The 27,365-nt window shown below is 37.8% G+C and overlaps 1 protein-coding gene across 3 annotated transcripts in view; it reads left to right on the top strand.

The window, feature by feature from the left end:
• The window catches only part of ITCH (itchy E3 ubiquitin protein ligase), a 127,054-nt gene that overhangs the window by 31,274 nt on the left and 68,415 nt on the right, over positions 1 to 27,365 (top strand). For all 3 annotated transcript variants that reach the window (XM_068525211.1, XM_068525210.1, XM_068525212.1), the window contains 2 exons: positions 17,440 to 17,530; positions 25,385 to 25,526. In XM_068525211.1, the coding sequence (XP_068381312.1) occupies positions 17,461 to 17,530; positions 25,385 to 25,526 (212 nt within the window). In that variant the 5' untranslated portion in view covers positions 17,440 to 17,460. The remainder of the gene's footprint in view (positions 1 to 17,439; positions 17,531 to 25,384; positions 25,527 to 27,365) is intronic.

Below are 27,365 nucleotides of genomic sequence, written 5' to 3'. Positions count from 1 at the left end.
TCATTTAGATTTGATGGAGAAATCAAAAGCTTTACAGACAAGCAAAAGCTAAGAGAATTCAGCACCACCAAACCAGCTCTACAACAAATGCTAAAGGAACTTCTCTAAGTGGGAAACACAAGAGAAGAAAAGGACCTACAAAAACAAACCCAAAACAATTAAGAAAATGGTCATAGGAACATACATATCGATAATTACCTTAAACGTGAATGGATTAAATGCCCCAACCAAAAGACATAGACTGGCTGAATGGATACAAAAACAAGACCCATGTATATGCTGTCTACAAGAGACCCACTTTAGACCTAGGGACACATACAGACTGAAAGTGAGGGGATGGAAAAAGATATTCCATGCAAATGGAAATCAAAAGAAAGCTGGAGTAGCTATACTCATATCAGATAAAATAGACTTTAAAATAAAGAATGTTACAAGAGACAAGGAAGGACACTACATAATGATCCAGGGATCAATCCAAGAAGAAGATATAACAATTATAAATATATATGCACCCAACATAGGAGCACCTCAATACATAAGGCAACTGCTAACAGCTATAAAAGAGGAAATCGACAGTAACACAATAATAGTGGGGGACTTTAACACTTCACTTACACCAATGGACAGATCATCCAAAATGAAAATAAATAAGGAAACAGAAGCTTTAAATGACACAATAGACCAGATAGATTTAATTGATATTTATAGGACATTCCATCCAAAAACAGCAGATTACACGTTCTTCTCAAGTGCGCACGGAACATTCTCCAGGATAGATCACATCTTGGGTCACAAATCAAGCCTCAGTAAATTTAAGAAAATTGAAATCATATCAAGCATCTTTTCTGACCACAACGCTATGAGATTAGAAATGAATTACAGGGAAAAAAACGTAAAAAGGACAAACACATGGAGGCTAAACAATACGTTACTAAATAACCAAGAGATCACTGAAGAAATCAAAGAGGAAATAAAAAACTACCTAGAGACAAATGACAATGAAAACACGACGACCCAAAACCTATGGGATGCAGCAAAAGCGGTTCTAAGAGGGAAGTTTATAGCTATACAAGCCTACCTAAAGAAACAAGAAAAATCTCAAGTAAACAATCTAACCTTACACCTAAAGAAACTAGAGAAAGAAGAACAAACAATACCCAAAGTTAGCAGAAGGAAAGAAATCATAAAGATCAGAGCAGAAATAAATGAAATAGAAACAAAGAAAACAATAGCAAAGATCAATAAAACTAAAAGTTGGTTCTTTGAGAAGATAAACAAAATTGATAAGCCATTAGCCAGACTCATCAAGAAAAAGAGGGAGAGGACTCAAATCAATAAAATCAGAAATGAAAAAGGAGAAGTTACAACAGACACCGCAGAAATACAAAGCATCCTAAGAGACTACTACAAGCAACTTTATGCCAATAAAATGGACAACCTGGAAGAAATGGACAAATTCTTAGAAAGGTATAACCTTCCAAGACTGAATCAGGAAGAAATAGAAAATATGAACAGACCAATCACAAGTAATGAAATTGAAACTGTGATTAAAAATCTTCCAACAAACAAAAGTCCAGGACCAGATGGCTTCACAGGTGAATTCTATCAAACATTTAGAGAAGAGCTAACACCCATCCTTCTCAAACTCTTCCAAAAAATTGCAGAGGAAGGAACACTCCCAAACTCATTCTATGAGGCCACCATCACCCTGATACCAAAACCAGACAAAGACACTACAAAAAAAGAAAATTACAGACCAATATCACTGATGAATATAGATGCAAAAATCCTCAACAAAATACTAGCAAACAGAATCCAACAACACATTAAAAGGATCATACACCACGATCAAGTGGGATTTATCCCAGGGATGCAAGGATTCTTCAATATACGCAAATCAATCAATGTGATACACCATATTAACAAATTGAAGAATAAAAACCATATGATCATCTCAATAGATGCAGAAAAAGCTTTTGACAAAATTCAACACCCATTTCTGATAAAAACTCTCCAGAAAGTGGGCATAGAGGGAACCTACCTCAACATAATAAAGGCCATATATGACAAACCCACAGCAAACATCATTCTCAATGGTGAAAAACTGAAAGCATTTCCTCTAAGATCAGGAACGAGACAAGGATGTCCACTCTCACCACTATTATTCAACATAGTTCTGGAAGTCCTAGCCACGGCAATCAGAGAAGAAAAAGAAATAAAAGGAATACAAATTGGAAAAGAAGAAGTAAAACTGTCACTGTTTGCAGATGACATGATACTGTACATAGAGAATCCTAAAACTGCCACCAGAAAACTGCTAGAGCTAATTAATGAATATGGTAAAGTTGCAGGATACAAAATTAATGCACAGAAATCTCTTGCATTCCTATACACTAATGATGAAAAATCTGAAAGAGAAATTATGGAAACACTCCCATTTACCATTGCAACAAAAAGAATAAAATACTTAGGAATAAACCTACCTAGGGAGACAAAAGACCTGTATGCAGAAAACTATAAGACACTGATGAAAGAAATTAAAGATGATACCAACAGATGGAGAGATATACCATGTTCTTGGATTGGAAGAATCAACATTGTGAAAATGAGTATACTACCCAAAGCAATCTACAGATTCAATGCAATCCCTATCAAATTACCAATGGCATTTTTTACGGAACTAGAACAAATCATCTTAAAATTTGTATGGAGACACAAAAGACCCCGAATAGCCAAAGCAGTCTTGAGGGAAAAAAACGGAGCTGGAGGAATCAGACTCCCTGACTTCAGACTATACTACAAAGCTACAGTAATCAAGACAATATGGTACTGGCACAAAAACAGAAACATAGATCAATGGAACAAGATAGAAAGCCCAGAGATAAACCCACGCACCTATGGTCAACTAATCTATGACAAAGGAGGCAAAGATATACAATGGAGAAAAGACAGTCTTTTCAATAAGTGGTGCTGGGAAAACTGGACAGCTACATGTAAAAGAATGAAGTTAGAATACTCCCTAACACCATACACAAAAATAAACTCAAAATGGATTCGAGACCTAAATGTAAGACTGGACACTATAAAACTCTTAGAGGAAAACATAGGAAGAACACTCTTTGACATAAATCACAGCAAGATCTTTTTTGATCCACCTCCTAGAGTAATGGAAATAAAAACAAAAATAAACAAGTGGGACCTAATGAAACTTCAAAGCTTTTGCACAGCAAAGGAAACCATAAACAAGACGAAAAGACAACCCTCAGAATGGGAGAAAATATTTGCAAATGAATCAACGGGCAAAGGATTAATCTCCAAAATATATAAACAGCTCATTCAGCTCAATATCAAAGAAACAAACACCCCAATCCAAAAATGGGCAGAAGACCTAAATAGACATTTCTCCAAAGAAGACATACAGACGGCCACGAAGCACATGAAAAGCTGCTCAACATCACTAATTATTAGAGAAATGCAAATCAAAACTACAATGAGGTATCACCTCACTCCTGTTAGAATGGGCATCATCAGAAAATCTACAAACAACAAATGCTGGAGAGGGTGTGGAGAAAAGGGAACCCTCTTGCACTGTTGGTGGGAATGTAAATTGATACAGCCACTATGGAGAACAATATGGAGGTTCCTTAAAAAACTAAACATAGAATTACCATATGACCCAGCAATCCCACTACTGGGCATATACCCAGAGAAAACCGTAATTCAAAAAGACACATGCACCCGAATGTTCATTGCAGCACTATTTACAATAGCCAGGTCATGGAAGCAGCCTAAGTGCCCATCAGCAGACGAATGGATAAAGAAGTTGTGGTACATATATACAATGGAATATTACTCAGCCATAAAAAGGAACGAAATTGAGTCATTTGTTGAGACGTGGATGGATCTAGAGACTGTCATACAGAGTGAAGTAAGTCAGAAAGAGAAAAACAAATATCGTATATTAATGCATGTATGTGGAACCTAGAAAAATGGTACAGATGAGCCAGTTTGCAGGGCAGAAGTTGAGACACAGATGTAGAGAATGGACATATGGACACCAAGGGGGGAAAACTGTGGTGGGATGGGGATGGTGGTGTGCTGAATTGGGCGATTGGGATTGACATGTATACACTGATGTGTATAAAATTGATGCCTAATAAGAACCTGCAGTATAAAAAAACAAACAAAACAACTAATACTAAACTTTTATTGGGTTATTTGTATGGAAATATGTTAATATAAATGTTTCAGACATTACATGAAATTTCTAAAAATCTTGTATTTGTATGGAAATATGTATGGAAATATGTTAATATAAATGTTTCAGACATTACATGAAAAAAAAAAAAAAAAAAAGAGACAGCTGTTGAACACTTCACTGGGTTTAAGCCTTTCTATATGACTTTACAGGTATCATCTCAGCCTTTAAACCGAAACTACAATTAAGTTATCCCTGTTGTATGGATGAAGAAAGTAATTCAATAATTTGCTTAAGTAATAGTGCTGAGATGTGGATCTAGATTTATTTGACTCCAAAGCCTGCACATTTAATTACTGTGTTATAATATCTCTTGGAATACATACTATAGGGTAGACTAGAAGAAGAAATTAATTATTTCTGCTTTGAAGTTTAGGGAAGGCTACCAGATGAGATGCTTGAGCAGGATGTTGACGGATAAGAGAAGACCAGATGACTGGGAATTTAGGGAAATTGCAGGGCAAAGTTTGAAGAGAAGCAACAGGATAAATAAATCACAGAAGTATTAAACAGATGACATTTTGGGGAATGAAGAACTTCATTTCTGTGTGATTGGAGCATGGGTTATGTATGGGAGAATGGTATGTGAAATAAGAGAATAGGCAAGCCAGGATCATGGCAGATCATCAGAGGTGTAGAAAGTTCATCTTAAAAATCCTTTGACAACACTGTGTGGACAGATTGGGGTAAGGCAAAGAGAAATACTGAAATGAGTACGATAGTACAGGGAGAGCCAAATGAAGGGAATGGTAATGGGGATAAAGAGGAAGATGTAAAAAAAATTTAATTATAAGATATTCTACCCATATCCAACTGTTTTATTCTAATGTCTTAAGAAATTTTGCCTCTTCCATATTTCCCAGTTTTAAGCCATCATGGTGATATATGTAGGATGTTATCATTTTTCACTTTGATGCTTGAGAGCAGGTGTTAGCAAACTAGACCCATGGGAGGAATCTGGCCCTCGCCTGTTTTTATAAATAAAGTGTTATTGGAATAAAATACATTTTATGTGTTGTCTGTGACCACTGTCACACTACAGTGGCAGTTGAGCAGTTGTGACAGAGATCATACAGCTCACAACTGTGAAATATTTACTCTCTGGCCCTTTACAGAAAAACTTTGCAGAGCAGCAGATTGAAGACATTCTTTGATTTAATAACTAAAGTGCACGTGATAGTGCTTACTTAATACTATATGTTGGGCTTTGTTAACTAGGTGACTGACCACATCAGTCATTCAGAATCTACCCATAGTGTATTTGGAAATTTTTTGAACCCAGGCCACGGCAGTGAAAGCACCAAGTCCTAACCACGGGACCACCAGGGAATTCCCATGGAAATTATATTAATTAGACTCTCCCAAATTGCAAGGTTTTTTTAGGTTATGGGAGGTTAATGTAAAGTTGTTTATGAAAATAAAGAATGGAAAACTCAACTGCATAGTCAGGTTTCAAAAGGAAAAACAGGACATGTTGCTAGTCAGTCCTCACAAGGACCGAAAAGTAGTTTGAAGCTGCAGAATTATTCAAGATTACAGCATAGCCCAGGCAACCAAGTTATTTTGTCAGCCTGGCAGTGCAGGTATCAGTTGATTCCCAATTCCAGTGCTCCGACAAACTGAAATCTGTGTACAGAGCTTGCAATTTCACACTACTCAAGAGCTGACCAAACTGGTGTTGGGGAGAGTTTTCACGCTAGTTACTTCTTTACCCTAAATGTTTTTTTTTTAATGGCACTCTGTTTTTGTTTAATGAATATAGTATCTTTTCATCTCTCTGAGGATATTAATATATTTTGCTTTTCTTTGGCATCACTTTTCTTGATAGAAGCTTTCCACGACTTTATCATGTTTAAGGATGTGGGCAGACTGCGGGCTGTGAGTGCATGTAGAGAGGAGAGGGCTTGTTAACTGAGAACCTCACTATAGGGTTACCTGGTGGACTGTTTGGGGAACTTGATAAGAAGGCTTGTCCTATCTCCTGCCTGGGTGGTTAAGTCTTGACTACAGTGAGCTGGGAGCCTAGTGGGAAAAAAGGATGGGAATTTAGTCATTCCGTTTGCGTATGTTCCTTTAATTCTTGTGTTCTTGATACTGTTCTTCAGCCTTCAACTGTGCCTGGCATCTTCCATTGCAGAGATGCTTGAGGAAAAAAAAAACAGACCTGAGCCTTTTGGTGTCAAGTAGGGGATTTAGGAATCAAAATGCTTGGTGAGCAGCTTTCAACCAATTCTACTTCTGTGTCCCAACTTTACTTTCTACTTCCAAAATTGACTGGTGTCTTCTCTTGGGGGCACTGCAAGTAAACAAACCATCTTGGTTCTTGGCTTTTCCCTGTTGCCAACATAGGATAGGAGTCTACTTTATTGAGTGTGCTGTCAAATAGCATTGGTCCATCTGCTTTGTAGCTTACTGAAGTTATTGTACTTGTTTGTTGTTATCTCTATTTCTCTTTTTCCTGAACTTTACTGTTATTACTTTTTTAATTTTTAAAATTTCTTCACCAGAGTTTAGGGGAAATTTGAAAGGGGATTCAGATGCATATGTGTAATCTATCATCTTTTTTTTTTTTTCTTTTTTTAAAGATTGATTGATTGATTGATTGATTGATTGCTATGTTGGGTCTTCGTTTCTGTGCTAGGGCTTTCTGTAGTTGCGGCAAGCGGGGGCCACTCTTCATCGCGGTGCGCAGGCCTCTCATTCTCGTGGCCTCTCTTGTTGAGGAGCACAGGCTCCAGACGCGCAGGCTCAGCAGTTGTGGCTCACGGGCCTAGTTGCTCCGCGGCATGTGGGATCTTCCCAGACCAGGGCGCGAACCCGTGTCCCCTGCATTAGCAGGCAGATCCTCAACCACTGCGCCACCAGGGAAGCCCAATCTATCATCTTTTTGTGAAAGTCCTTTCCCCACATATTTTTTTTCTTGTGTTTACTTTTTGCATTCTTTTGGATTCATACATTTTTCCCTCAAATATTTTTTTCTCCATAGTGATTTGGAATTTGTGCACTGTTTTTATTTTTTTACTGCTTCCCTTTGAAATTGTTTTAATTGATTGATTGATTGATTGCTGTGTGGCTTGTGGGACCTTAGTTCCTTGACCAGGGATCGAACCCATGCCCACAGGGCAATGAAAGCAGTCTTAAGCACTGGACCTCCACGGAATTCCCTGAAATTTTGACTTGCATATTAACTTCGCAAAACTGATCAGTATCTTTGCCTTGTCCTGCGCAATACAAGGATCTTGGAACAATTAACTCCAGTTACCTCCATTCCTGACAGCTTTGTATTTTTAAATCCCCAAATAAGACATTGTTTTGTGTATTTTATTTTTTAATTCTTTTTTAAAATTTATGTATTTATTTATTTAGGCTGCGCCGGGTCTTAGTTGTGGCATGCGGGATCTTCTTTGTGCGATCTTTAGTTGCGGCATGTGGGCTCTTAGTTGTGGCATCAGCCTTCTTAGTTGTGGCATGTGGATTCTTAGTTGCAGCATGCATGTGGGATCTAGTTCCCTGACCAGGGAATGAACCTGGGCCCCCTGCATTGGGAGTGTGGAGTCTTACCCACTGGACCACCAGGGAAGTCCCATGTTTTGTATATTTTAGATTTACCTAATGTTTACCACTTCCTTAGTCACTTTTATATCTTGAGTTGCAGAGCTTCCTTTGAGGATCATTTTACTTATTCTTCAGGTACATCCTTTGGAAATTCTTCTAGTGAAGGTCCATTGGTAGTAAAATATTTTAGTCTAGAAGAAATTTTTCCCCTAAATTTTGTTTCTTGTTTTAAACACCTTTATTGAGATATAGTTCACATACGATACAGTATACCTATTTAAAATGTACAATTCAGTAGCTTTTAGTATATTCGGAGTTGTGCATCCATCACCACAATCAATTTGAAAACGTCATTGCCCCCAATATAATCCTGGTGCCCCCTTAACTGTCACTCTCAATCTACATCCACTCAGCCCTAGCCCTAGGCAGCCAATAATTGACTTACCATCTCTGTAGATTTGTCTACTCTGTGCATTTCATATAAATGGAACCATAAAATATATTGTTCTTTGTGACTGGCTTCTTTCACTTAGCATAATATTTCAAGGTTTATCCCTGATATAACATTTAACGAGTGCTTCATTTCTTTTTATTGCTGAATTTATTTTTATTGTATGAATATACCACATTTTATTTATCTGTTCATTAGTTGATGGACATTTGTGTTGTTTCTGTTTCTGACTATTATGAATAATGCTGCTGTAAACAGTTATGTTCAAGTTTTTGTGTGGACATATGTTTTCGTTTCTCTTGGGAATATACCTAGGAGTAAAATTGCCTATTACCTATGGTAATGCAGTGTTTAACTTTTTGAGGAACCATAAAACTTTATTTCACTGCAGCTGCACTATCTTACATTTTTACTAGCAATGTGTGAGGGTTCTTCGTATCCTTGTCAACACTTGTTACTTATCATTTTGAATAGCTATTCTAGTACGTGTAAAGTGGGTATCATTGTGGTTTTTATTTGCATGTCTCTGGCTAATGATGTTTAGCATCTTTTCATGTGCTTATTGGTCGTTTGTATATCTTCTTTGGAGAAATGCCGTTTCAGTCCTTTTGACAATTTTGTAGTCATTTGTCTTTTTGTGTTGAGTTGTAAATCTCTTTATATATTCTAGATACTTATATTGGATATATGATTTACAAAGATTTTCTCCCATTTTGTGGGTGGGCTTCTCACTTTCTTGATGGTGTTTTTGAAACACAAGAGTTTAAAATTTTGATTTATATCCAATTTTTATGTTGGTTTTGGTGTTATAGCTAAGAAACCATTGTCTATCTGATGCAACGTCACACAGAATTATATCTGTTTTCTTCTACCAAATTTTTAGTTTTAGCTCTTACATTTAGGTGTATGATCTACTGTGAGTTAATTTTTGTCCATGGTTGTGAGGTAGGAATCTCTTGCATGTGAATATCCATTAGTTCCAGGACCATTTGTTGAAACGTTTGTCTTAGTACCCTTGTCAAAAATCAGTTGGTCGTAGATATTTGGGTTTATTTCTGAACTCAGTTCTATTCCATTAATCTATATCTATGCTTAAATAACGCACTGTCTTGATTACTGTAGCTTTGTAGTAAGTTTTCAAATTGGGAAGTGTGAATCCTCCGACCTTGTTCTTCTTTTTCGAGATTGTTTTGACTATTCCTGGTCCTTTGTATTTCCATATGAAGTTTAGAATCAGCTTGTGAATTTCTGCAAAAAGGCAGTTGGGATTTTGATAGTGATTGTGTTCAATCTGTAGATCATTTGGGGGTTAATCTGTAGATCATTTGGGGGACTGTTACCATCTTAACAATGTCAAGTCTTCTAATTCACGAACATTGGATGACTTTACATTCATCTAGGTCATCTGTTTTGGGGGGGGCACTGCATTGGGTCTTTGTTGCTGCACATGGGTTTTCCCTAGTTGCAGCGAGGGGGGGCTGCTCTTTGTTGTGGTGCTCGCGCTTCTCATTGCAGTGGCTTCTCTTGTTGCGGAGCACGGGCTCTACGCGCGTGGGCTTCAGTAGTTGTGGCTCGCAGGCTCTAGAGCGCAGGCTCAGTAGTTGTGGTGCACGGGCTTCGTTGCTCCGTGGCATGTGGGATCTTCCCGGACCAGGGATTGAACCCATGTCCCCTGCATTGGCAGGCAGATTCTTAACCACTGCGCCACCAGGGAAGTCCCTAGGTCCTCTTTTTTTTTTTTTTTTTTAACATCTTTATTGGAGTCTAATTGCTTTACGGTGGTGTGTTAGTTTCTGCTTTATAACAAAGTGAATCAGTTATACATACGTTCCCATATCTCTTCCCTCTGCATCTCCCTCCCTCTCACCCTCCCTATCCCACCCCTCTAGGTGGTCACAAACCACTGAGCTGATCTCCCTGTGCTATGCGGCTGCTTCCCACTAGCTATCTATTTTACGTTTGGTAGTGTATATATGTCCATGCTACTCTCTCAATTTGTCACAGTTTACCCTTCTCCCTCCCCATATCCTCAAGTCCATTCTCTAGTAGGTCTGTGTCTTTATTCCCGTCTTACCCCTAGGTTCTTCATGACCTTTTTTTTAAATTATTTTTGGCTGCATTGTGTCTTCGTTGCTGCGCATGGGCTTTCTCTAGTTGCGGCGAGCGGGGGCTACTCTTTGTTGCAGTGTGTGGTTTTCTCATTGCAGTGGCTTCTCTTGTTGCGGAGCACGGGCTCTAGGTGTGTGGGCCTCAGTAGTTGTGGCTCACAGGCTCTAGAGCGCAGGCTCAGTAGTTGTGGTGCATGGGCTTAGTTGCTCTGCAGCATGTGGAATCTTCCCGGACCAGGGCTTGAACCCATGTCCCCTGCATTAGCAGGCGGATTCTTAACCACTGCGCCACCAGGGACGTCCCAAGATTTCCTTTATTTTTAAAAGAATATTTTACAGCTGAGTAGTAGTCCATTATATGTATACTGCATCTTCTTCATCCATGGATAGGCACTTAGGTTGTTTACATATCTTGGCTATTGTATATAGTGCTGGATTGAACATAGGTATGCATATATCTTTTCAAATTAGATGTTTTTGAATTCTTTGGATAAATACCTAGAAATGGAGTAGCTGGATCATATTGTAGTTCTATTCTTAATTTTTGAGAACTCTTCATACTGTTTTCCATAGTGGCTACAGTAATTTACACTCCTGCCAACAGTGTATGAGGATTCCCTTTTCTTTACATCCTCTCCAACACTTTTTATTTCTTGCTTTTTTGATAATAGTTATTCTAATGGTATGAGGTGATAACTCATTTGTGGTTTTGATTTGCATTTCCATAATACTTAGTGATGTTGAACATCTTTTCCTGTCCCTGTTCGTTATCTGTATGTCTTTGGAAAAGGGTCTCTTCACCTCCTCTGCCCATTCTTAATCGGGTGGTTTATTTTTTGGTTGTTCTTTATGTATTTTGAATATTAACTCCTTATGGGATATGATTTGCAAATATCTTCTCTGAGTAGGTAGGTTGAATTTTCATTTTGTTGATGGTTTCCTTTGCTGTGCAGAAGCTTTTTAGTTTGATGTAGTCCCATTTGTTTATTTTTGCTTTTGTTTGCCTTGCCTGAGGAGATATATCCAGAAAGATATTGCTAAGACTGATGTGTGTTTTCTTCTAGGAGTTTTATGGTTTCAGGTCTTACGTTCAAGTCCTTAATCCATTTTGAGTTGACATTGTGTATGGTGTAAGATAGTGGTCTAGTTTCATTCTTTTGCATGTAACTGTCCAGTTTTCCCAACATCATTTATTGAAGAGACTATACTTTCTCCACTGTATGTTCTTTGCTCTTGTTTTGTAAATTAATTGTCACATATGTGTGTGTTTATTTCTGAATTCTCTATTCTGTTCCATTGATCTATGTCACTTTTTCTGCCAATACCATGCTGTTTTGATTACTATAGCTTTGTAATATAATTTGAAATCAGAGTGAATGATACTTCAAGCTTTGGGGTTTTTTCCCCCATTCAGGATTGCTTTGGCTATTTGGGGCCTTTTGTGGCTCCACACAGATTTTAGGATTTTGTTGTTGTTGTTCTATTTCTGTGAAAAATGTCATTGGGATTTTGATAGGGATTACATTGATTCTGTAGATTGCTTTAGGTAATACGGACATTTAAAAATGTTAATTCTTCCAGTCCCTGAGCATGAATACCTTTACATTTTTTTGTGTTGTCTTAAATTTCTTTCAAGAATGTCTTTAAGTTTTCAGTGTACAGGTCTTTCACCTACTTGGTTAAATTTATTCCTAGGTATTCTTTTTGTTGCAATTGTAAATGAGATTTTTTTGTTAATTGTTTTCTGATGATTCGTTGTTAGTGTACAGAACAGACTTGTATATTGATATTTTTACTCTGCAACTTAGTGTATTTGTTTATTTTTAATAGTTTTTTGGGTTTTTTTTTAATATATAAAAACATGTTATATTTATATCTTCTCTGATCTTTAATAAATTGTAGGACACTTAGCTGGTGTTGGAGAATTGCTTGTTGGTGTGGGGAACCTACTCACCGCACTCACTCACATGTGGGAGTTGGTGACTGGAACCTTTACGCTGTTAAGAGAATGAAAAGAGAAGCCATAGGCTGTGAGAAAATATTTGCAAAACACATAAAGGACTTATATTTAAAATATACAAAGAACTCTTAAAATGCGACAGTAAGAAAACAAATAATAAATGAGCAGAATATCTGAACAGATATCTCACCAAACAGTGTACATAGATGGTAAATAAGCATATGAAAAGAGGCTCAACATCATATGTCATATGGGAATTACAAACTAGGCCAGTGGTGAAACATCATTGTACACCTGTTAGACTGGCTAAATTCCAAAAAACTAACAATACCAAATGCTTGTGAGGATATGGAGCAGTAGAAATTCTACTTCAATCCTAATAGGAATGCAAAATGGTACAGCCACTTTGGAAAACCATTTGGCAGAGCTAAAACATAGGTTTACCCTTATCATCCAGTAATTGTAGTCCTGTTTACCCAACTGAGTCGAAAACTTAACATCCACAAGGAACCTGAACATGAATACTTATAGCAGCTTTATTTATAATTGCCAAAAACTGGAAGCCACTAACATATCCTTCAGTAGGCAAATGTATATACTGTGGAATAAACACACATGAAATATTACTCAGCAATTAAAAAAAAAAAAAGCTGCCAAGCTCTGAAAAGATATGGAGGAAACTTTAATCATACTGCTGAGTGAAAGAAGCCAGGCTGAGGCTCTAAATTGTGTGATTCCACCTATCTGACATTCTGGAAGAGGCAAAATTATAGAAACAGTAAATAGATAAGTGGTTGCCAGAGGTTTTTAGTGAGGGAAGAGAGATGAGTAGGTGAAGCACAGAGGATTTTTAGGGTTGTGAGATTATTCTGTGTGATACTGTAATAGTGGATACATGGCAGTTATGTGTTTGTCAAAATCCATAGGACTGTATAATGTTCACAAAGAGGGAACCTAAATATAAATTGCGGACATTAGTTAATTAGAAAAACAACAACTGTGGAATATTCTAGACACTGATTAGCAAGGCAGACAAGGTTGCCTACCTTTGTGGACCTTATAGTCAGTAAAAAATTTAATCAGAAAAATTTCAGTGGTGTGATAGAAAGTAATAGGATGGCTACATTAGATTGAGTAGTCAGGGAAGACCTCTCTGAGTATTTGAGTATTAACTTGAGACCTGAATATAAGATGTTAGCTATTTAAAGGTAAGAGGGAAAAACATTCCCAGCAGAGGGGACAGTTAGTGCAAAGCCTGTAAGTCTGGAATGACCTTAGTGTGTTTAAGAAATAGAAAGAAATCCAGGTTTGCAGTGGGTAAGGGGGAGAATGATATGAGGAGAAGTCAAGAGAGTAGGTCATGGATGGAATGAAGTGGGCCTTCTGTAAGCCAGGGTGAGGAATTTGGATTCTATTTTAGGTGAGATAGGTAATTATTGGATAATTAAGCAGAGTAGAGCATGATCTAACTTTCATGTTTAAAAGAGTGCCCTAGTTGCTGTGTGGAGAATGGGTGGTGGGAGGGAGAGGGAGCAGGTGCAGAAGCAGGGAGACCAATTTAGTGACTTGTAGTAATTTGTTGACGGGGAAGGGATGGGTGTTTGTGGCTTAGACTAAGATGGTTAAGAAGAGGAGAAAAATAAGCATACATTTTAAGGTATACAGCAGGGTATATTTTGCAGGTAGTATCTTTAGAACGTGGTAATGAGGGAAAGATAATGCCCACAGCTTTGGCTTGTGCAACTGGATGGATGGTGGTGCTATTGAGGCCAGGGAGAGTTTCAATTTAGTCTTTTTTTTTTGTTTTTGGCTGTGGTGGGTCTTTGTTACTACTTGCGGGCTTTCTCTAGTTGCGTTGAGCGGGGGCTACTCTTGGTTGCCGTGCGTGGGCTCTAGGCGTGTGAGCTTCAGTAGTTGTGGCGCAGGGGCTTAGTTGCTTCATGGCATGTGGGATCTTCCTGGACCAGGGCCCGAACCCGTGTCCCATGCATGGGCAGGCGGATTCTTAACCACTGCGCCACCAGGGAAGTCCCCTCAATTTAGTCATTTTACCCATGCAGGCAGTTATAAATAATGGTTAGACCTAAGAGTCTGGAGCTCAGGGGAGAAGACGGGACTTGAAGTGTAGATTCTCAATCTACTCTGTCTTGCCTGTTTTTCAACGTGTACAAGTAGGATACACATTTTCTTTTTAAAAACTCAAGCAATGCATACAAAACCGAAGTTCCCCATGACCACCTCCTTTAGTACACAGACCCTCTCCCCTTCTCCACAAAGGTAACCACTATAAACAGTTAGGGATGTATACTTTTTCTGCTTTTATTTATAAGTATATTTATCTACAAGAATATGTACTTTGTTTTTGTTTGCAAAAATGACATCACATTATATATATTCTGTAACTTAAAAAAATGTTCTTGGAATCATTCCATTTCAGTCATTAGTAAGTTGTTTTGATAGCTGCATAGTATTCTGTGGTATGAATATGTTACTTATTTAACTGGTTGCCAAGTGATACTTAGGTTTCTATAGTTTGTCTTTACAAATGGTATTTTTTTGTTTTTAGGGATTTAAAGTACGTAAGTAATTTTGATTATATAAAACTAATATGTATCAGTACATACATTATTTTTTAAATATTTATTTTATTTATTTGGCTGCATTGGGTCTTAGTTGCACAATCTTCATTGTGGCCTGTGCTATCTTTTATTGCAGAGTGCAGGCTGTTCCTTGCGGCACACAGGCTCCTCTAGTTGTGGTGCGCGGGCTCTGTAGTTGCGGCTCATGGGGCTCTCTAGTTGTGGTGTGGGCTCATTAGTTCTGGCTCTCGGGCTCTCCAGTTGTGGCACGCAGGCTCTAGAGTTCACAGGCTTAGTTGCCCCGTGGCACTTGGGATCTTAGTTCCCCGACTAGGGATCGAACCCGCGCCCCCTGCATTGGAAGCGCGACATCCTAACCACTGGACCGCCAGGGAACGGAAGCCTAATTTTGCCTTATTGTATTTGTATATTTCTTACATGGGACCTGGCAAATAGTGAGTGCTGAGTAAATTTTGCTTGAGTTTAATCTTTACTTTGACCCACTCAAAATATTCTTAAAATTTTTATCAAGTCCGCGAAAGCCTAAGAACAGGTTATCTTTAAAACATATTTAGGGACTTCCTTGGCGGCGCAGTGGTTAAGAATCCGCCTGCCAATGCAGGGGGCACAGGTTCGAGCCCTGGTCCGGGAAGATCCCACATGCCACAGAGGAACTAAGCCTGTGTGCCACAACTACTGAGCCTGTACTCTGGAGCCCGCGAGCCACAACTACTGAAGCCCATGCACCTAGAGCCCATGCTCCGCAACCAGAGTAGCCACCGCAGTGAGAAGCCCACGCACCACAATGAAGAGTAGCCCCTGCTCGCCACAACCAGAGAAAGCCTGCGCATAACAACAAAGACCCAACGCAGCCATAAACAAACAAACAAATAAATAAATAAATTCAAAGAGTATTAATGATAAATAATAAACATTCACAGAGGATTTTTTTCCCCACATATGTAATCATTCAGTCTTACAAAAGCCCTGTGAGGTAGAGGTGGTATTATCCCCATTTCTCTGACAGGAAACTGGGACCTAGAGAGGTTATATAACTCAAATAGTATCATATAGTAAGTGTTGTAGCCAGGAATCAAACCCAAGTGTTCTGACTTTGTTATAAAATCTTTTTTATTGTATACGAATCATGCCCTTTCCACAGGGGGATTAACTCTTCCATGATTATGGGCTGAAAAAGATATGTTAGAGGTGTTCATTTAGTATAATTCAGTAGCCACAGGCCCTGTTTTGGGCTTCTGGGTTTCATCAGTGAACAAAGCAAAAAGATCCCCCATTCACATGGAGTTTATATTCTAGCTTAGAGAGTCAAAACCAATAAACATAATTACCAAGTAAATTACTTAGTATGTCAGAAGGTCACATAGTTTATAGGAGAAGAAAATGATCATCATAAGTGGAGCAGACTGTTAATATTGTGAAGAAGACAAGTAGAACGAACGTCTAAAGGCAAGAATGTGCTGGCATATTTCAAGAATAATAGGGAAGTAGGTGCCTGAGTAGGGGAGGAGAGTAGCAGGGAAATAAGATCAGGAAGTGGGGAGCAGTGGAAGCATGTATCATATAGGGTCTTTCAGGATTTAGGCTTTTACTCTGAGTAAAATGGGAAGGTTTTGGAAGGTTTTGAAAGGTTTTTAACATTTTAAAAGAATCATCCAGGTTGTGTTAAGAATAGGTACTAAGGCTAGACAGGGGTGGAAAAAGGGAGACCTTTTAGGTTAATCTAGGAGAGGGGCATAATTTAGGAAAAAGATGGCTGTCAGGTGGGTCTGAACAGATTGGTGGTAGAGGTGGTGAGAAATGGCTAGATTCTAGATATATTTTGCAAATAGAGACATCAGAATTTGCCAGCGGGTTGGAAAGGAAATATAAAAGTAAGGAGTCAAGGATGACTCCAAGGTTTTTGGCTTGAGCCTCTGAAAGAATGAAATTGCCATCAACTGAGATAGTTTACAGAGAACATCAGGAGGTCCATTTTGGATCTGTTAAGTTCGGAGTGTCTTTTAGATACCCAAGTGAAGTTGTTTAGAATTCAGGAGTGAAGTCTGGAATAGAAATATAAAGTTGGGACTTGTTGATATATAGATGATATTTAAAGCCATTACAGTGGATGATATCCTTGAGGAAATGAGTATGGAGAGATGAGAGAAGAGGGAACCAAGAACTGAGCCCTAGGACTTTCCAGTATTAAGAGGGTGGAGAGAAGAGAAGGAATCATCAAAGGAGTCTAAGAAGGAACAATCAGGAATGTAGGACATAAACCTAGAGAATGTGTCTTGGGAACTAAAAGGAAGAAAAACCATGGAAGAAGGAATGATCAACCAAGTCAGATTTTGCTGATAGGTTAATGCAGGATGGATACTAGAATTGAAAATTATATTTGGCAATGTGAAGGCCACTGGTTATTGTGTGGCCTTCAGTGGGACATGGAAATGGCCTGGCTAGCACTATTTACATATTTTTCAAGTGGGAATTTTTGATATTTATAGTGTTTCCTTGGCCCTGTTCAGGTTTGCCGTCCTGTTGGTGTTATGTCTGACAGTGGATCACAGCTTGGTTCAATGGTTAGCCTGACCATGAAATCACAACTCCAGATAACTGGTAAGTCTTAAAAAGATCTACTGCTTTACTTCCCCCCCACCCCCAAGATAAAAAGAAAAAAATCTTAAAATCTTTAGTGGCTGTGACGTATCAGGTTCTGAATGAATGAATGAACATAATGTTTAGATATGTAAAAATTACATTTTGATTTCAGGATATTCTTGGGTATAGTATAGGATTTGGGTTTGTTTGTTTTTTTCCATTAAACATGCTTGGGCAATTGCTATTGTTTTTTGTTTTCATTTGGATTTTATTAGCTTTGTTGAGATAATTCATGTACCATACAGTTTCCCCATTTAGAAGTCAATGATTGTTAGTACATTCTCAGAGTTGTGCAACCAACACCAGTCAATTTTAGAACATTTTCACCACTCCAGAAAGAAACCCCTGCCCCATATTCCCCAACCACCTTCAGCCCTAGCTAACTATTTTTGTCTCTATAGCTTTGCCTATTTTGGATCTCTCATATAGAGTCATAAAATGTGTGGCCTTTGTCTCTGACTTTTTTCACTTATCATAATAATGTTTTCAAGGTTAAACTGTGTTGTAGCATGTATTAGTATATAATTTCTTTTTATTGCCAAATACTATTCCATGTGTGGACATACTTTATCCATTTATCAGTTGATGGATCTTCGGGTTGGTTCCACTTTTTGGCTATTATGAATAATGCTATGAACGTTTGTATGTAAGTTTTTGTGAAGATGTATGTTTTCAGTTTTCTTGAGTATATACCTTCTACTTTCTTGAGTAGAATCACTGGGTCATGTGAGGAATTCCAAATTATTTTTCAAAGCATCCAAACCACTTTATATTCCGACCAGTCATGTATGAGGGTTACAATTTTGTAAGCATCCTTGCAATGCTTATCTTTTTGATTAGAGACATCCTAATGGATGTGAGCTATCTCATTATGGGTTTGAGTTGCATTTCTCTGATGGTTAAATGATGATGAGCATCTTTTCATGTGCTTATTGGCCATTTGTATATGTTTTTTGGAGAAATGCCTATTAAATTTTTTGGTTGCTATTGTTACTTTCCTAATATCTCTTTGTTTCTTCCTCTAACCATACTAATCAAGTATATCACTTTCAGATTAATGTTCTTAAAATGCCTCCTGATTTGTTCATTCCTGCTCAGAAACCTTCAGTGCTTCTCCTTGGCTATGGTATTGAATTTCTTTAAAACTGGGCTAAGACCTTTTACAGCCTCCATATGATCTCTTTGTAGGTCTTCATATATCAATAGAAGCTATTTGCACTAGCCAAAGTGAGGCACTGGATTTTCTTCAGACGTGCATGTGTCTATCACACAATGGAACCCTAGTCTCTCTCCCTTTAATTTAGTGGCATTTATTGATTATTTTAGTTTTTACTATACCTGGCTTATATCTACTTCTAGGTTATGAATATGAGGTCATAAACTGTATCATTATTGTCCTTCTCAAAACCTAAAAGTGATTGAGTTATATAAAAGTAACACTTTAAGTTGAAAGCATGTTAGAATTTATTCCTGGTAATCCTTTCACTAACTCCAGTCTCTTTCCTTAGCAATGTCTGATTCTCAGTGAAAGATACTAATATTTCTTTGCTAAAGCCAGATTCTAATTGTTTCTCCCCTCCCCATTCTCAAGCTAGTCTGAGTAGCTGATTTACATTGGGCCAGGCTTCTTAAGACTTCTTTTTGGGGGCAGCTTATTGTTAAAACCTTTGATTTAAAGAATTTCTGATAGATTGTTTCAGCTTTTCAGGTTACATAAGTAATATACATGTTTTTTATTTTTAAAAACTGAGTAAAATAGTAAAGTGAGGAGTCCTTATTATCTCAATCCCCAGTTAAATAGGTTTATATTCCTTTTGACTTTTCTTTGCATAAAATGGCTATCTTATTTGCTATCATTACTGTCATAGTAAGAAAAACATTTAATGCCTAAATGCATTATGTCCTCAAGAAGACATAATTCTTAGCCATTATAAGCTTTTAATCTTGGGTCTAAAAATCCTGAGAATGTACAAGTATAGGGCAAAAACATTTTAACAAAAACAAACACCATGAATTATGGATAAAAGCTATTATTTAACAAAAATATCATTAGATATGGGACAAATGGAGAACATCAGATAATGAACAATAGAGTGCCAAGTTGACTAGAATCAAGTGTCCTTCATAATTCATTGTTTACTTCTTTGCTTTTGGTGCTAGAAACCTCAGAACTAAGTTTTTTTGCACAAATCCCCTTAATTGACATTGTATTTTTTAGTCTGTGTTAATGGATTAGCATAGTTTTTTTTTTTTTTTTTTTTTTTGGTAAGCTCTTCAACATCTTCCAAAATTCAAGGAAGGCATAAATATGCAAGTGTTAAGTATAAATGCCACGGTATATGGTAATGGTGAGAAGAGATAATGAGTTTGGTCAGGAAAGAGAGATCAATATTTGACTAGAGTTACTGTGAAAGGAGGTAGTGCTTGAAGCATTGCTACTATTTAAAAGTAGAGGACTTCCCTGGTGGCACAGTGGTTAAGAATCTGCCTGCAAATGCAGGGGACACGGGTTCGATCCCTGGTCTGGGAAGATCCCACATGCTGCAGAGCAACTAAGCCCGTTTGCCACAGCTACTGAGCCTGCGCTCTAGAGCCTGCAAGCCACAACTATTGAGCCTGTGTGCCACAACTACTGAATCCCGTGCGCCTAGAGCCCGTGCTCCGCAACAAGAGAAGCCACCGCAATGAGAAGCCTGTGCACTACAAGAAAGAGTCGCCCCCACTTGCCGCAACTAGAGGAAGCCCACACGCAGCAACGAACACCCAGCACAGCCGTAAATAAATAAATAAATAAATTTATTTAAAAAAAAAAAAAAGTAGAAAGGTCCTGGAGGTCCAGTGGTTAAGACTCTGCACTCCCAATGCAGGGGACACGGGTTCGATCCCTGGTCGGGGAACTAAGATCCCACATGCCGCCTGGCATGGCCAAAAAAAAAGTAGAAAGGTAGAAAAGGATCTTTCAGGAATCAACATGACAGAGCAAATGATGTGAAGGAGGGAAATGCCAAGACTTCTCTTGATGTCCCTAAAAGCCACTGCTGCAGAGCAGGGACCCATGAGAATTAATGGGAGTGGGTCATCTCCTTCAGGTGTGTCAAGGCTACAAAAAAAAAACAAACAAAAAACAACATTGCTAAGGGAGATGGGAAGTAACCAGGGTTTTTAACAAAGAGCAGACAGCTGGATTTGTGTTTTAAGAGTCGGTGTAGGGACTTCCCTGGTGGCGCAGTGCTTAAGAATCTGCCTGCCAATGCCGGGGACACAGGTTCAAGCCCTGGTCCGGGAAGATCCCACATGCTGTGGAGCAACTAAGCCTGTGTGCCTAGAGCCTGTGCTCTGCAACAAGAGAAGCCACCACAATGAGAAGCCCACGCACTGCAATGAAGAGTAGCCCCCGCTCGCCACAACTAGAGAAAGCCTGCATGCAGCAACGAAGACCCAACGCAGCCATAAATAAATTAATTAATTAATTTTAAAAAAAAGTTGGTGTAAAAGACTCATAGGGAAATTTAGGGTCAAAAGTTAAAATGTTACTCTGTGGTTCTGCTCAAATTTATTTTTTTAACTCTTTCATACGTACATTACACACTTACATACATGTATGCAAACATTATTTATTTACAATGTATATTTGCTAATTGCTGTCCCTTACCAGATGAGGGCAAGTAGAAAATTTATTTCAGAGAAATGACACGTATTATAAGTTGTAGCAAAACAGAGTTTTAAAATATTAAATGATAGTACTGTTGATAAATGGATTGTTTAGAGAACTTGATGTGTGTGTGTGTGTTTTTAATTTATTATTTTTATTTTTGGCTGTGTTGGGTCTTCGTTGCTGTGCGCAGGCTTTCTCTAGTTGTGGCGAGCAGGGGATGCTCTTTGTTGAGGTGTGCGGGCTTCTCATTGTGGTGGCTTCTCTTGTTGTGGAGCACGGGCTCTAGGCGCGCGGGCTTCAGTAGTTGTGGCGCACGGGTTTAGTTGCTCTGCGGCATGTGGGATTTTCCCAGACCAGGGTGTGAACCCGTGTCCCCTGCATTGGCAGGTGGATTCTTAACCACTGCACCACCAGGGAAGTCCCAGGTTCCACTGATTTTTCCTCTCGCATTTCCTGGATCATTCTTTATTCTTTATCTCCAATTCCATGGCCTGGGTCCTTTACTTTGGACATAAGTCTGTTTTCTTACATCCTTCCCTGTCTTTAGCCATTTCCTGTTTAATTATGTTCTGTACATAACTTCAGCTATTATACTGAGCTTATCTGTGTTTTGATGCTTTCTGTATGCTAGCATTATACTTACGTGGGCAAAATAAATTCTTTGGTATTTCCTAGAAATTTCTTAGTCTCAGTCCTTACATCATTTGAGGAAGAGAAACCATCTTATTTTAGTTATTACAAATTGAAATTAAACATTACTGCATTTCCCCAAATTTACTAGAACACCATATATTTAGCTCCCAATGCTTAGAGACCAGGAGAGTCCTTCATACTTTGAAGTCAGAAGTTTATATCCAGTTCTGCCCAGCCAAGACATAGTTCTGCTACAGAGGCCTCATGTAGCCTCTCATGACTTCTGACCACAGAGGTAGCACTTGCTTTAACTGGTTTTATCTCTTATCAGTTCATCATACTGCTAATCATACCTGGTCTCAGCACCCCTGTTTGTTTTACCTTGTTCATTATAGCCTCCTGATTCACAAAATAAATTGGATAAGCTAAGGATTCACTTTTACTTTCTTTATGTTTAAATTGTCAAGATTTTAATTTTGTATTGGAGAGGTAGGATGAAGAATCAGTCGGGTGAAAATGTTGACCTTCAGAACAGAAGGATCAGAAGAACATTAATAAATACCATGAAATCATATGCAATAGATTGTGTGTGTGTGTGTGTGTGTGTGTGTGTGTGTGTGTGTAAGTAACTATAAAGCAGGGCAACTTGTTTTCTACCATGGCTAATCATTTGGTTCAACAAATGTATTAAATGCCTGTCAGGTTTAAATCACTAAGTGCTATACGAGTTATAAAGACTGGCTATAACCTTGCCATGAAGGGGATTACAGAATGAGTTAAACAAGTAAGAACTGATAAACTTACTAAGAACTAAGACAGAATGGAAAGCTGTAGGAGCCATATATAAATAGGAAAATGCTGTGGGGGCATAGAACAGGAACAGTTTGACACCCTAGGTTTAAAGAACCATCCGGTCAAAGAGAAGGGGGTATTTGTCTCTCAAGAAGTAGGATTTTATTGGGTGAAAAGGAAGAAGGATCATTATGAGTGGAGGGGGTAGCACATATGAGGCATGAAAGTACTAGGCCTTTGGGAGGGACAGCAAACAGCTAAGAGTGGTTAGACTACCAGGGGCCTGGGTGGAATTTGGTATAGGAAGAGGCTGTAAACGTACAGAGTAAGCAATGTAAAATGCCCCAGAAGAGTTTAAACTTCATTTTGCAGGCATTAGCAAATCATTGAAAAGTATTGACATCACGTCTGTTCTAGGAAGATAATTCTGGTAGCTGTGAGAGATTGCATTAGAGAAGTGAGAGTAAAAGCAGACAGTTGTTAGAGGCCTCTTGGAGTAGCCCAGGTGACAGATGATATTGACATTTTTCTGATTCCTTTTCTTCCAGTTTATAATTTACAGTTTGTTAATTCTTTTAATTTACTATGGGAATTTAAATTTTAGGAAGTAGTACATTGATCTATTTTATAATATTAGGACTGTAATGAAAGTTTTATACAATATAAGCTTTGAGATTTGAACACTTGAATAATTTCTCTTGTCCAGGCTTTGCCGTGACCCTTGGGTAAACTTTTAAATTTTGTTGAGCTTGTTTTTTTTTTTATGTATAAAAATTAAGATGATAATACCTATCTCACAGAATAGTTGTGAGTATCGAAATGACAATCTTTAAGTGCCAGACATAGTAAACACTAACAGTTGGTGTTGGTTTCCCTGACTCTTTTTATTTTCCCATTTAAAGTTTCCTAAGATGGCTCTAGTGGGGTTGGGTGGGATTACGTGGCAAAATAGCTTTCAAAAGTTTGAATCCTAAAAAGCCACTAAGGGCAGATCATTTCCTCCCTGTCAGGCCTGCATTGCTCTTTGTTCTAGGTTTAATCAGTTTTAGAGGATGACAAGAGCCCCTGAAATAAAATGAGCTTGTGCATGAGTGTGTGGGCTGTTTTACCTTTTCTCAGACCAGAAATGTATTAAAAATAGGGATTTTATATTTTTCTTTGGCAATCCTGTGATTAAATTAGGCTTTGTATTATGTGGTAGGGCTTTATAGTACATATTAATCAGAGATAGGTCTGATCCCCACTTGAGTATTTTCTGTTCTAAAAGACATTTTACCTTAGTGTTTCTACCTAGATGTCTCATGAGCATCTCAAATTTTATATATTCATTATAATACGCTTGATTTCTTGCCCATTCTACCCTCCTCAAACTTGTTCTTTCCCAGATCTTTTCCATCTTATTAAATGATACCACCTTCTATCCAGTTATTCATGCCAGAAACCTGGGAGTTACCCTTGCTTCTTTCCCCTAACTCACTCATGAAATCTAATCCTGTTGGTTCTCCTTAGAAAATGCTTATTCCTCCCCATATCCATGTTTACCACCCTAGTCCATACTACTGTCGTCTCTTAATTAGATGGCTCTAGCAGCCTCTTAAGCATAAAAGGACAAAAGTATTTGATAAACGTGAAGTTGGGAGATTCAGGTCCGCCGCCTGGGACTGTGCCTGCGAGGGTACCCAGACTGTCTATGTGTTGGTCTGTATATTGAGCTTCTTGGGTAGCTGCTATATAAACTTTTCTAGCAATTCACAAGGGCCCATTAGTCTTGAAGGGCACTGGCATTCTCTGAACTTTGCTGTTGGAGTATATATCCAGGTGGTAGATATTTCCTTGGCTGTGATCATCTCATTCATAGGGGACCAGTGAGTTGTCTCCTGTGGGAACCAGGGGGTGCTCTTCTAGATCTGAATCTACTCTTCGTACCTTCCACACAATGCTTAGACAAGGCTATTTTATGGCAAAACTGACTAACTCAAGGGTGAAGGCTAAGGATGTAAGAAGCTCTTGCTAAGATGATGAGAGATATATGAGATGCTAAAAATAATCTTAGTTTGTAACTCTCTTCTTTCATTGGCTTTCTAGCATGCTTAGAATAAAATCCAAGTTCCTCTTGGCTTACAAAGCTAAATGTGATCTTATCTCATTTACCATTTTTCCGTGTTTGCTATACTTTTCCTCAGGTATGCCAAGCTTTCGTACCTCTGTCTGGAATTTTCTCTTCTTCCTACCTTCAGTCTTCACATGGATAGCTCCTTGTCATTTAGATGGTTGCTTAAAAGTACTTCCTTAGAAGACTGCTTTACTGCCAAGTCATACTCTGCCACATTAGGCTGTTTTTCATCACAAGGACTTATCTCTAATTGTAAACTGCTCTGTCCACAGTTTAGAGCAATATCTGATAACATGGTAGGCATTCAAATATTTGTTTACCAAGTTTGTCAGTGTACTTTTTAATTGACCTCAAGATTTCTGGGACTGTTGATACCAACAGTTGGTGGGGGGGTCTACTGATGGGAATTTGGGTGGATGGTGTGGGGAAGTCCTATATTTTTTAATATGATGGGAAGAAATACAAAGGTTATGTGAATAAAATTTGTGAATATTTTAGAGCAAACTGCTTCTCTGAGTAAAAATAATAATGCTGTGTTTAACCTTTGTGAAATCAAATCGATTTGAAGGATGAACTAACATCTTGAATATTGAAATATTTTCTCTTTTATTTTACGTAGTCATTTCAGCGAAACTTAAAGAAAATAAAAAGAATTGGTTTGGGCCAAGTCCTTATGTGGAAGTCACAGTAGATGGACAGTCAAAGAAGACAGAAAAATGCAACAATACGAACAGTCCCAAATGGAAGCAACCTCTTACAGTGTAGGTTTGAAAGTATTTTCTATGGTATATTTTGTTTAGTAGGTGAGCAGAAATGCAGCTTTAAAAAAGTTTCTCACTTTTTTCTTTGTTCCTCCTCTCTTTTTTTTTTTTCCCCTCTTTTTCCCCTGTTCTTAGGACTCTCCTTCTAGTCTCCTTTCTCTTTAATTATTTGTTTTCCCAGCCTCTCCTTTTCATTGCATTGTTGCCACTGAACAGTAGCTGGGAGATCCCAGGGTCACGGGCCTAGAAAGATTAGCAGCTCTTTCCTTAATTTAGGTTTGAAATAGAGGGCTATGAGTAGCTCACTTTATTTTTTTAATTTAATTTTTAAAAATAGTTTGTGTTTTTTAAAATTACAGTGCCCACACAGAATCTACACAGGGGTTTTTTTCCTTTAAAAAAATTATGCTATACATTTTATACTTAACATACATAACATCATTTTTTGCTGAGTACATATGGGTCTAATATCCCTTATATAGCTACATAATATTCTTTAATATGGATGGCTACGATTAATTTTACTAGTTCCCTATTGATCGGTTGGTTTCTAATGTTGTGCTATTAGACAGTGTTGCAATATACATCCCTGTGCATATGTCTGTATGTTTGTGTTTTTGATCTGTCATTCGAATTCATAGAAGTAGGATGTAGCTCAATTTCAACCCTTACTGACAAAGCCCCAGATGTTGGTAGGAAGGAAATTACAGGTTGAAGAGAATTATAGGTTAATTTTAATTTTTCTACTAAAATGGAAGCAAATGTATGATTTATCAACAAATGGATTTTTAAATAATATAGTGTATTTGGTTTGTATATTAAAGTGTAGTTCAAAATATAACCAGTTGTTATCTCATCAAATATAGACAAATTGCTTTCATTACCTAACATTTGGAATTCTTGCATTTTTTTCTCTTAGAGAAACAAACCTGTGGCTAAAAAAAGTTTTATTTCTAAATGGTGAGATGAGACATTTGAAATGATAAGCTCTTTTCTTCACATGATACGTGCTTATGTGGACAGTATTCCTAATAAATGACAAAACAAATTAGCTATACCTATATTATTCTTTAACATGGATTTTTGAAGTTCTAGGGCATCTTGATGTACTTTATAATGATTTTGAGCAAATGAATGAGACTTAAGAATTTACTGAAGGTCATCTTGAAACCTATTTGCAGAAGTATCATTCTAATGTTCCTCATCTGTATTTATTTCAACATCGTTTCTTAGACTTCATTTTTAATTAGTGCCCCATTAGAGATTTGATCTAAATTAAACAATATGTGAGGAACATTTTTTAAAAAAACAAATCTTCAAAAGGCCACAGCCTCCAATAACGACTGGAGATGTTCAGAATAATAGACTGAATACTCATCTACTTTCTACCAGCTATCTGTGCTCACAATAAATGTACTTTAGGGCTCTTGAGCTGATAACGACATGAACTCCTTACTGGTTTAAAAGTTAAGAAAAAAGAAACTCTCCATGTAGCCCTATATGGTAGTGCTGTTCTTAAACCCAGATGTTTGGGGGATCATAGCTCAAGATCTGAATTTTTAAGTTGCAGCAGATTGGCCTGCAATTTTAACACAGCTTCCATTGTTGGGTAGCAGGCTTTCCAGTCTTCTCTCAAGATTTGAATTGAAATAATTTAGAGGAGACCATCTTTGATGGTATACTTTATTGTCTCTCAAAGTAAAATTAAATTTATTAACTTTTATCCCATCCCCATTATAATTTCCCAAATGACTAACAGAGAAATGTGCTCCTTTTAAAAAAAATTTATTTATTTATATTTTTGGATGCGTTGGGTCTTTGTTGCTGTGCGAGGGCTTT

Source organism: Eschrichtius robustus, chromosome 16, assembly GCF_028021215.1.
Source record: "Eschrichtius robustus isolate mEscRob2 chromosome 16, mEscRob2.pri, whole genome shotgun sequence".
NCBI classification, from domain to species: Eukaryota; Metazoa; Chordata; class Mammalia; order Artiodactyla; family Eschrichtiidae; genus Eschrichtius; species Eschrichtius robustus.
The sequence above is the reverse complement of the archived record's forward strand: the minus strand, read 5'-3'. Positions and strand labels throughout refer to the sequence as shown.